The 11,928-nt window shown below is 35.5% G+C and overlaps 2 protein-coding genes and 1 non-coding gene across 3 annotated transcripts; 1 reads left to right on the forward strand and 2 right to left on the reverse strand.

Moving 5' to 3' along the window:
• Window positions 1-1,102: 1,102 nt before the first annotated feature.
• LOC130815592 (transcription repressor OFP8-like) lies at window positions 1,103-2,603 on the reverse strand. Its single transcript, XM_057682081.1, has 2 exons — window positions 1,640-2,603; window positions 1,103-1,164 (listed from the first exon to the last, which is right to left on the reverse strand). The coding sequence occupies exons 1-2, from the start codon at window positions 2,601-2,603 to the stop codon at window positions 1,103-1,105; spliced, it is 1,026 nt and encodes a 341-aa protein (XP_057538064.1).
• A 6,753-nt stretch (window positions 2,604-9,356) lies between these two features.
• LOC130816748 (small nucleolar RNA R71) lies at window positions 9,357-9,462 on the reverse strand. Its single transcript, XR_009043287.1, has one exon. It is a non-coding gene; the product is annotated as a small nucleolar RNA R71 (small nucleolar RNA).
• An 832-nt stretch (window positions 9,463-10,294) lies between these two features.
• On the forward strand, window positions 10,295-11,515 carry LOC130815593 (uncharacterized). Its single transcript, XM_057682082.1, has one exon. The coding sequence runs from the start codon at window positions 10,295-10,297 to the stop codon at window positions 11,513-11,515; it is 1,221 nt and encodes a 406-aa protein (XP_057538065.1).
• Window positions 11,516-11,928: the final 413 nt, after the last annotated feature.

An 11,928-nucleotide genomic window follows, 5' to 3' on the forward strand; every position in this document is an offset into this window, starting at 1 on the left:
GGGAAAATGCAACGGCTCTCTAACGGATAGTTTTGGCGGTTCCGGTTCCATGGAACCGTTGAGCCGGTTCAACCGGACCGGTCCCGGTTCCGGTTCCGGTTCCATGGAACCGTTGGACCGGTTCACCCGAGCCGGTTCCGGTTCCAAACCGCAGTTTTTTAGGTCCGGTTCATGAAGTATTTTTCAGGCGGTTTCACGGTTCCGGCAACTTTTTTCCGGCGGTTTCACGGTTTCGCGGTTCGGAACCTGTTGCAAACGGTTCCGGTTCCGGTTTCGGATCCGGTTCCAAGCGGTTCGGGACCGGTTCGGTTCCGGGTAACCCGCCCCGTGGCCATGCCTAGTCTCATCATATCATTTGTAGTCTGAAAAGTGGCCTATCCAGAGTTTCAGAAGGCACCAACTAATCAACGAAATTTGTTTGTAAAATTAACAACTAATTTTTTTATTTTTGCAAAATGACAAGTACAAGCAAAATAAATTTATGAAACTTATGATCTTATTCTTAAAAGAATTTCTCGTAATTAATAATGTTTTCGAATAATAGAATGCTAGTAATTAAGATCTATCTTAATCATATGCAATATCTGAATTAATAACAATTTGAACTTATTTATTAAATTCATTCCTCTTTATTCAAAATAATATAACTAAAGAAAAAGTTAAATATACTCTAAAAATAATGTGTATGTTGTAAACAAATAGTGGATTGATCAATTATAATGCACGTTCTTTATTGACGTCGTCTCACTGTGAAACGGCCTTAATTGGGTCAGCCAAAACTATTTTAAAAAAAATTACTTCTTGTACAAGTGTGAATTTAGCTTTCATTGATTTTTTTAATTTTTTAACTAATGGGCTGCTTGTATGAATCCGTTTCACAGTAAAACAATCTTCACAGTAAAACAATCTCATACAAGACTTGGTAAAATTTTAAATACGATACATCATAAAAGGAAATGAAACAAGACTTCAGTATTAATTTTACACTCTTACTTTAACCAATAAAAAAAGTCTATTTTGAAATTTTTTTAAAACAAAAAAGTATAGGGGCACGTATTCCCTTAGGCCCCAAAGTGCATCTGCCACTCTGTGTGAACCACCATTATCCTAACGCTAAACCATCACAGTTCCACCCTGCTGCTATAACATTGTGAATGCTAAAACCTAAAAGTAAATTCAAATTGAAGATGAAATCGTCAAAATTATTCGAAAATAAATAATAGATAAGACTATTTATAGCAAATTAATTGAAAATTTTCTTTTTTCGAAAATAATAATAATAATAATAATAATAATAATAATAACATAAATTCTTATAAGAGTATATTGGATCAGTCCATAAAAAAATATAAAATAAAAATAAACATTAAGCTGCAGTAAACTACACGTGAAAAATGTCAAAGAGTCTCTTAAAAGACTAGCTATAATAATATAATAATAGATTAATAATAATAATAATAATAATAATAATAATAATAATAAACAATAGTAAAATTTTAGTACAACGCTAATCACTATTACGAGTACTTCTAATATTTAATTTACCATTTTAATATTTAATTTACCGGTATCCAATAAAAAAAAAAGGGAATAAATTTTTTTCTTTCAAAAAATATTTTGGGTTGGAATAATTAAGAACAATAAGAAAAAAGAGAATCCCAAATCTCTGTAAAAACATCAAGAATAACACTATGATGATAAGGAGAATTCAAAGAAAGAAAACAATGTAAAAGCTCTTCCAATTCTTTAGCTCCAAATATTTGCTTCTCAATTATCATTTCCTCCATTGATGTCCTAAAATCATTGTAAGGATCACTTGAACTCTTCACCACTGCATATGTATCCTTTACATCACCCTCCATTGCCACCCCTCCAACTTCAACCATTACCTTTTCTTCTCTCTTGGGCCTTGCCCTTCTGGTTCTGGGTCTACCCCGGGTTCGGGTCCGGGTCTGGGTCAAGTTTGAATGATCAGAATCAGAAGAAAAAGAGATTGATTTAGAGGAAAAAGACATAGACTTTAAAGAGAATAAAGTCTCCTTTTCCTCCCCTTCCCTTTCATCATCACTACTAAACCAAGCACCATTTTCAGTTTCATTCGAAGAAGAGTATATGAATTGATTAGGGTTTGCATTCTTCTTCAAATTTATGAACTGGGTATTTTTATTTTTCTTTTTCTTTGTTTTTCTCCCCTGTTTTTGAGAAAACAGAGGAAAAGCAGGGGAAGCAGGAGGACAACGCCGGCCACCGGAAACTTGCATAGAAGGTGACAATATTGTGTATTTTCCGGCTAATTTCCGGCAAGAAAAAGGATTGCCAGAAATAATACAATTTTCTCTAACCATTTGGTCAAAAGTTTCAGGGCATCTAGGTTTACAATGCATCATTGAGGAACATGATGGTGTTTGTTTGGGTCTTAAAACAGGGGAATTAAAAGGGTTAGCTTCATTTTTAGCTCTTTCTATCAATGGAGATTGAAGAAAAAGAGTATTTTCTTGGGTAAAGATTGGATTTTGATGATCAATAACTTCAGATAGGTTTTGGGTTTTGCAAGAAGTGAAAAATTTTGGGATTTTTAGTTTGAATTTGATTTCCTTCTCCATTTTAGAGAGAACAAAATATATGAGAGCTTATTAGGGGGAAAATATAGGAGGATTGAAGGGAGGATCTTGTGGATTAAATAGAGGGAAAATCAAAAGGTGATTTTTCTTGAAAATCTAACAAGGTCAATTTCCTTTTTATAATATTTAAAGAAAAAAAAAGAATTCAACCTAGAGAGATGGAAACCCCATTTTTAAATGATGTTGATTATTTATGGGCATGTAGGTTATGGGTATTTTTTTTTTTGGCAAATATAGTGCTACGGCCTACGTTTGTTAATAATTGCTATTGGTTCATTTTTCATTTCCTAGTCGGTGCGGCTTCTATCACCATCCACACTTAAAAATTTTCCAAAATTTGTTTTGTTCTTGTATTTTATTGAATGTTGATGGTGACAATACTTGTTTTATTTTAAAAACTTGTCATGTAGTAGTGCTTATTGGAGTCATATGGTAAGTAGTCTAAATTATTTGAATATAAAAAGTTAAAGTAAAAAAATTGAAAATATAATTTTTCATAAAAAACCTATGATTAAGTTGTGAAGATTTTATACATATTAGTCCTAAAATACTTTACTTCTTAACTATTTATACATTTTAAGTTAGTGAATACTATACTTTTAATATATATATATATATATATATATATATATATATATATATATATATATATATATATATATATATATATATATATATATATATATATATATATATATAGATTCTTATGTTAAGTCTAGCAACTATTAATGTAGAGTCAATCATTTTCAATTAGGTATACATTTTAATGACAATGTACAATCCTAAAGAAGAGAGCTTCGAACGAAAATTTGAAAAAAATAAGATTATTTAACAATTTTATTCCAAAAATAAGTTTCGGAAAAACTTTATTCTCAAAATAAGTGTCCTTGCCTTTAAACCTAGACTTGGTGTAAACTCGCTCTTACTAACAGCGAAATAAAGCAAATGGTCAAAAAATTACTCAAGGGTCTAGTCGTTGTTAGTAACAGCGACTTAAGTAGTTGACTGGTCAACTCATATGTCGCTGTTACTAACAGCGACTTAATGCGAGTTAAATTTTCCAGTTCTTCTTCCTCCTCATTTCTGTTTACTTCCTCATTGAAGCTTCGAGATCTCGCTCTTCTTTCCACCTTTAAAATCAACTTCAATCCTTCAATTAATCTCATCAAATTCTTAATTTCTACTACTAATTAATTCTGTCATCTTCCTATGTTCACTTAAGGTACTATTTATTTGTGTTTTTTTCCATTTTCTAAAATTAGGGTTCACAAAATGTTCATGAACTTTCATATAAATGCAGGTTCTTAAACTTGCAATTTACTACTTCTTGTTGATCTACAGCTTATTAAGGTACGTTTTTTTTATAAATTTTTTATTTCTTGTTGATTTTAAAATGTATGTCATTTATAGTGGTCATATAATATCAAATTCTATGAATATGTCAAATGTACTTGTTATTTGCCATGATCTTCATATTGAGGTTGTTTGTTCATGAATTTAATGTAGAAAATGTTTTAGTTTAATGTAGAGAATGTTTGAATGCGAACCCTAAATTTGAGTTTAATTTAGAGAATGTTTGAATGCAAAGCTTAAATTTAATCAATGTTGTTATGTAGTATATATTTATGAACTTGATGGTGATGTTGATTTTGTACATATTGTTGTAGAAATAGCTTCAATTCGTGTGACTGTTGTATGCTTTTGGAATGATTCAATTCGATCAAGTAGTAGCAACATTAAGTATGTTGGGGGAAGACGTAAACTGTTTGCATGCAACTCAAACATGGATTTGAATGAATTTAAACATCTTATATGCTCTAAGATTGGCATTGACACTACAAAAAGTAATGTTAATGTAAGTTTTAAGTACAATATGAGTGGAGATTTTTAGCTTTTCCGGTTGAGGATGAGGAGGCTATAGATGCAATGTGGGAGTACTCAAAGTCTATGATGTTTGATAACAAGGATGCATTGTTGGATGCTGTTAGGCTGTATCATATTCGTAGGAACGTTGAGTACCGAACTGAGACTTCAAATTAAACCGTGCTCACCTTGAAGTGTAAGAGAGGGTGTGCTTGGAGGCTTAGGGCTAGGAAGAGCTCCTATTCACCTTCATGGGAGATTGTTACATATAAAGGGAAGCATGGGGGTTGTATATTAAGTTCTGAAAATGTGTCAGCTGGACACATTCATTTGATATCTTCCGTGACTAACAATCTTATTAGAAATTGTGTTCCTGAAGACCCATCAATTAAGGTCTCTGTAGTGCGACAAATGGCGAAAGACCAATTTGGTGTCGAAGTGACTTATAAGCAGACATGGTGTGCTAAACAGCAAGTCCTTCTCTCCATCTATGCGACATGGGAAGATTCTTGTCCTCTCCTTCCACGCTTCTTGAAAGCAATGCAAGTTTTTAACCCTGAGACTGTAGTTGAGTGGTTCTTTAAAAAAGATAATGATGTTGTTGTGTACGTTCGTCCTAGTATTAGAACTTTCCAACGTGTATTTTGGGCTTTTAAACCTAGTATTGAGGGGTTCAAGTATTGCAAACCCCTTATTGCCATTGACGGAACACATTTGTATGGTAAGTATCACCATACGTTGTCAACTGCGATTGCTCAAGATGGGAACAAGGGAATTGAAATAGACTACATTTAATAAAGCTTAATTATAAATTTATTAAGCTGATTGGGGTTATTAAGTAAGTTAATTCGAGTAATAATATTATTATTTTGATAATATTGACTCAAGTATTTCATTTGTTAACATTTTCAAGAAAGAGGTATATTTTATTTAATGTATAAAATTTATATAAAGAATACTTCGATAAAAGTGTATTTTGATTATATTTTATTAATTGATTACTATCTTATCTTTATAAAAATAAATTTAAATAAAGTATTGAAAAATAAATTCCTAAATGCAATCCTTATTCATACTACCAATTACTTATTTCATAAATTGCATATTATACCCTTACAGCATGTCTTATATAAGAGTGTCTTATGATGAGACGACTTTAATAAAATTTAATGGGTCAAAGCTAAAAATGAACCCATTCTTACCTCAATCTAACCGACATACCCTTAATCCCTCATACAAAACCCATGGCTCCCAATCCCTCTCTTCCCTCTTCTCTCATGTCCCACTCCCCTCACCCACAGCTGGCGGCACAACCAAGCCCAGCCACGAGTTCCACCACCAACAGCAACCACTTCTCCCTCTCCCACGAGCAACCGCAGCGGGCTAGCCTTCCCACGTGCTGCCGCCTGTAGCAAGGCTGCAGACCACTCCAGCCGCCAGCATTAGAGGCTGGGACAACCGATTTTGGCCCCTTCTTCCGGCCAGTTTTGGTCCTTTGCACCACCACGAGGACCACCTATCTCTTGGTCCACTTCTTAGTCTCACTCTTTGTAAGCCATCTTTTCTTTTCTCTAATTAATTTTCTAGTTTTAATTGGAATTTTATTAAGTTTATGAGTTTAATGTTGGTTTTGAGTTACTTTCATTGAATCTTTTGTGGGTAAGAGTTTAGTTGATGAATTGAACATATTTATGATTTAGGGGTTGAAGTATGATTAGAAATTATGGGTTGTGTGTTGATTGTGTATTAATTTGGTTTAATCTTATCACGGGTAATAGAAATGGTGTTATCTTTGAACATGAAATAATTGGGGATTTTGTGACTCAAATTGAAGTTCAATATTGAAAGTTGAAAGGTCCTTCAATGGTGATTGAGGTAACCCACAAACTATTCTATTTAAGTATTAATTGAATGTTTTAAAGTAGTTCAGTATTTGTGGATTTAATTTGGGTCTTTGATTCAAATTTAAGTATCAACTTGAATTTAAGATGAGTATATGGATTCAATTAGTAATTGAGTTATTTTTAGTGTTGATTAGAATTGGTTATTTGGGTTATTTGGTTTCTAGTATAAAATTTAGTATTTGGATATTGAAATTTCAGCTCAAAAACTAAGCATTCTGGTTTGGCCATTTTCAGGTTAATTGTGATTGTTTCTAGGTTCTGGTGTCTTCATAAGATTTGTAGAACTCCGAGTCGCGGTCGCTTGAGCACTTGAATCGGCCCAAAATGAGTTCGTATGAGAGATTTATGTCCAAAATACTAATAGGGTGTCCTGATATGGTACTAATACGGAATTTATAAAGTGGGATTAGAAACTATGAAATAAATTGGATGTTTAAGGTTATTTATTTGATATTTGAGATTAAGTTAGGGTTATTACTCTTTCTTTATTGATTTTTATTGTTGAGTTATGTTTCTTATTTGATTAATATGGATGTTTGGTTCAAGTATAAATTTGGGAACATAAGTATCAATTGGGTATTGATTAGTTGATATATTTGGATATGATAAGTTGGATATTGGGATTTAAGATTTGTGTAAAATTAGTTAAATTCCATTGATAGTAACTTAAGCTTTTACATGTTGATGGTTGATGATGAATTGATTGGATTAATTATTGATTGTTATTCATGGCATAGAAAGGTAACCTACGAGCAAGCTACTATCTTTTAAATTTAATTCAAGTATTTCAAAGTTTAAGTTATGGTTTATAAGGTGTGGTATTACTGCTATTGATATTTGAGCAAAATTGTATAATTTTTGGTGTTCGTAACTTTGGACTTTTAACTTTGTTTTGACCTTGTTTCTAGTTCTTGGTCAAAATTATGTTTTGTATGTTCACAATTTTATAAATATGAGCTTTTCAATATTGTACTATGAAAATGAGTTATGATTCTTGATTTTAAAGAAAATCAAGAGACTTATTGATTCGTTTTATATTAAAATGTTCGACATTGAAAAATGTTCGTTTTTGGGAATTGGCAACGGATATTTATATCTGGTTTATTGTGAAATCCTATAGCTTGATAATAGGTAATGGTTATTCGGATCAGTCTCGAGCCCTCGATCCCGTTTCGTTCTTGCAAGAACCGTATTTTCGGTGATGACGATCACCCGTGTTCTCAGGATTTAGATCAAGCCTACTTCCTGACCGTCCATATATTCCCACGTATTAAAGTGCTGTTAAATTATTGATTTAATATGAGTTTTGAATAAATACGTTTGGTACATAAAGTTTTGTTTGTTTCGGAAATGTATCATATTTTTCATTTGCCGTATTGTTTCGCTATTGACTTGTAAAGTAATAGCCGCATTTTGATTTTCGCTATTAACTTGTAAAGTTATAGCTGTATTTTGATTTGTTATGAACTAAAGGTTCATAGCCGTATTTATGTCGATACCAAACGGTCTTCTAAAAGAGTTTGGATTTGGAAAAAATAATGTTTATAAATGGTTACCAAGTGAACAAGGAATTTGATTGGAGATGTTTGTTAATGAATTTTATATAAATGTAATAGTTGTTTTGGATTACTCAACAATTCAATTGTTGACACTTTTTGATGGGGCCTATCTCTTACGGGGAATAGATCCACTTTCAGGTTGCCAACTTTAGTGCGGATGGATGCACTGCTCCTTTATGTGTCATGTGTTGCGATAGCGAGGACATCGTTTTTGGAAAGTTAACTTATAATGATATTTTGACAAATCATGTGTTGTAAAATTTTTTTTAAAATTTAGATATTTTATAATGTATTAACTTAGTTTATAACTGCGTTGTAAGTCTTTGTATTACAGTTATGTAAAGTTTTTAAATACTCTGATATTGGTTGCTGTGGCTATCGAGCCACAGGTCGGATTCAGCCCAGACTTCTATAAGTCTTCCACTGTGCTTTGTAAATAATATTGTTATATTGTTTACATTGGTTTGGGCTGTTTCAGGAATCTTCCCGCTTTCCTTTGCTTTGGTGGAGAAAGGATGCATAGCCGCGTGATCTTGGTTTATGGCATGTGTTCGTAAGCATGTGATGCATAGTCCAGGTTTATGTGTTATTTCTGATAGACATGCGGGCATTCTAGCAACCATGGAGGAGCCGAAATGGCAACCTCCAAATGCCCATCATAGGTTTTGCTTGCGGCATTTGTTAAGTAACTTCAACCGTCAAATGGGTAATGTGAAGCTGAAGAAGATGTACGGAAGGACTGCAGAGCAAAGACAACCACATAAGGTTGGCGCCGTTGCCGGGGAACAACGGATTAGTTTAGTGTTTATTTTCTGAGTTTAAATTGATTCTTTTTTCTCTGATTCTGCTTAGGTTAGATCCCCCTCCCCGATCTATTTAACCCTTTGCTTGTAGTTTCTTTTGTTGCATGCAAACCAGACGACAGGGATACGAACTAGTACCTTTTGACCCTGAAATCGAAGCAACAGCAAGAAGACTCAACTCTAGGCAAAGAAGGCGAGGAAACAAGAGAAAGGAAGATTTAACCATGGCTGAAACACCAGAGAAACCCCTCCTGGATTACATCACTCTTGATGCTAGCATTGTCACTACAAGCATTGTGAGGCCAGAGATTTCCGGGAACCAATATGAGATCCGGTCAGCATTTTTCAACTGGATCGCTCAGGACCAATTTCATGGTATTGAGAATGAGAGCCCAACTGACCATATTAATCTGTTTATCGACAAGTGCATGAAACACAAGTACAACAACGTCACCTCCGATCAATTAATGTTAATAGCTTTCCCTTTTTCTCTTGCGGGGGCGGCTAATTAGTGGCTTCGTGAGGAAGAACCCAACTCCATTGCTACTTGGGAGGCTCTGAAAAAGGCATTCTTGCATCGATACTACCCACCCGGAAAAACTTCAAAGTACCGAAATGAGATCTCTACTTTCAAGCAAAAAGACGGGGAATCACTCTATGATGCATGGGAGAGATTTAAAAGTCTAATCAGAAAGTGCCCACATCACAGATTACCGGATTGGATGGTTATTGAGACAGTCTACAATGCTTTGAGGCATGAGATCCAGACATCTTTGGATGCTGCTGCTGGGGGCAACTTCATGATGAAAACACTGACCCAGGCCAAGAAAATTCTTGATGATATGGCCTCAAATTACCACTGGCGAGAACAATCAACTCCAAGGCGAGGTGGTAGGTATGAGGTGGATGCTATTGTTGCTTTGACTAATAATGTACAGGCTTTGACAAGGAAGGTTGAGCAATTGGATGTAGCTGCAATAAATAAAGTCTGTGGTGCTTGGGGCTTAAATGGGCATTCTAGTGTCGATTGCCAACTTCAAGCCGAAGGGGTTGCTGCTGTGGAACAAGTCAATGCCATCCAAAATCAGAATGAGAGACAACAATACAACCCCTACTCCAACACCTTCAATCCAGGATGGAGGGATCATCCAAATTTTTCCTACAAAAACAACAATGCGCAGAATCCCTCATCCTCGTACAACATACCATCGGGTTTCCAACAAAGGCCTCCCTTCCCACCTTAACAACAACATCCACCGAAGTACAACCTTGAGAACTTGATGGAGAACTTTATTGCTACCCAAAGCAAGCAAAATGAATACTTCAACACCTCCATTAATCAGATTTTGGCTCACAACAAAATGATCGACACTCAGATGGCTCAGATGGCTCAACAATTGAGTAACTTATCCATGCAAAAGGGGCAACTTCCGGGAAACACAGAAAGGAACCCAACCACATCCCCACATCAGCAACTCAATGCAATAACTACGAGGAGTGGTAGGACACTTCATTATCCAGCCCCTTAGGTAAAGACTTCACCTATGGTTGTTCCAGCTCCAGGTACTAATGATGATGTTTCTGAAGAAAGGAAAGATGAGCCAGTCAATTCAGACAAGTCCATAACCGCCGGTCGAACTTACACACCACCAGTGCCATTTCCGTCTAGATTGGCACAGGCGAAGCTTGAGCAAAAATATGGAAAATTTCTTCAAGTATTGAGCAAGTTACAGCTCAACATCCCCTTCTTAGAAGCCATTAAGGAAATGCCCTCTTATGCTAAATTCCTCAAGGACATCATTTCCAACAAACGCAAGCTAGAGGAGAGTGTGGTGGAAACTATGAATGGGCAATGTAGTGCTATTTTGGGATGCAAGGTTCCTAAGAAACAAGCTGATCCTAGTAGTTTTACTATCCCGCTAAAGTTGGGGAAAGATGTGTCTGCTGTAGCCCTTGCTGATTTAGGGGCTAGTGTGAGTGTGATGCCATTAACATTATGCAAAAAGATCAATGGCGAGATGAAAGCAACTCGGATGTCTATACAATTAGCCGATCGATCTGTGAGATACCCGGTTGGCATTCTTGAGGATTTCCCCGTCCAAGTTGGTAATTACTTTGTACCCTGCGATTTCGTCATTATGGATATGGAAGAGGATGCTCGCATTCCGGTGATTTTGGGTCGTGATTTTTTAAGGACTACAGCAGCCAATTTTGATGTGAAGAATGGGAAGTTATCACTTGAAATTTTGGGAGAACAGCTGCATTTCCATCTCCCTTCATCCATGGCACATTCTGCCATTGGGGAGACTGTTTATCGGGTGGATGCGATAGTTGATGCTACTACAGAGAGGGAGTGCACACCCTCCATTGTTGATCCACTTTATGCAGCTATTGAAGGCAACTACGAGAAGGATAGGGCCGATGTGATTGAGATGGTCCAAGTTTTAGATGTTGCACCTACATTTGTTCCTACAAAAGCTAAGTTTGAGGACACCCCACCTTGGAAGGTGTCCACCATTGAGGAACGAAAGGAGTGTACTACGCCTCCTCAGGTAGAATTAAAACCCCTCCTTCCTTCTTTGAAGTATGTCTTTCTAGAGGATAATGACACTTACCCTGTTATTGTCAATGCTGAACTCAACGGCACTCAAATTGAGCGATTGCTCACAGTTCTGAAAAAGTATAAGAGTGTTATTGGGTACACTATTGATGACATCAAGGGTATTAATCCCTCATTCTGCACTCATGAGATGTGGTCCCTCTAGTCCTGGAGGTGGTGGTTCGGGCCAGTGATCATTTATTTGATCTTTTGCCAAACACTGCGGACCGTGCTTGGGCTGGCTTGGGGGGGATAATCACTTCCCACTCACTCACTCCCTCATGCAACTGCATAATTTTATCATTTTCGGCATATAGAGTTAGGTTTTATTTCTCGCATGCAAAAAAAAAAAAAAAAAAAAGAAAAAACGTGTTATGGCTTGATGAGAATTGTTGGAATGCCCTGTATATGAGTAACACTGTCTTTTCCCCTAAAATGAATTTTGCAAAATGTTTTGACTGGTATTTTGGCATGTGATACTGTTATTTGGATGTCAGAGGCAAACTGCAGACACTCCTAATTTGTGAACCAGTTAAGTGGCATTTAATTACCTCATGAGCATGAGTAGGTTAGCTGGTG

The sequence above is a fragment of the Amaranthus tricolor genome, chromosome 6 (genome assembly GCF_026212465.1).
Source record: "Amaranthus tricolor cultivar Red isolate AtriRed21 chromosome 6, ASM2621246v1, whole genome shotgun sequence".
Classification (NCBI taxonomy): domain Eukaryota; kingdom Viridiplantae; phylum Streptophyta; class Magnoliopsida; order Caryophyllales; family Amaranthaceae; genus Amaranthus; species Amaranthus tricolor.

Coding starts and splice junctions, on each gene's coding strand:
- LOC130815593 (XM_057682082.1), top strand. CDS start 10,295: ATGGTTGTTCCAGCTCCAGGTACTAATGATGATGTTTCTGAAGAAAGG.
- LOC130815592 (XM_057682081.1), bottom strand. CDS start 2,603: ATGGAGAAGGAAATCAAATTCAAACTAAAAATCCCAAAATTTTTCACT. Junction 1,165..1,639: donor GGATTCTCTTTTTTCTTATT/GTTCTTAATTAT, acceptor ATTTACTTTTAG/GTTTTAGCATTCACAATGTT.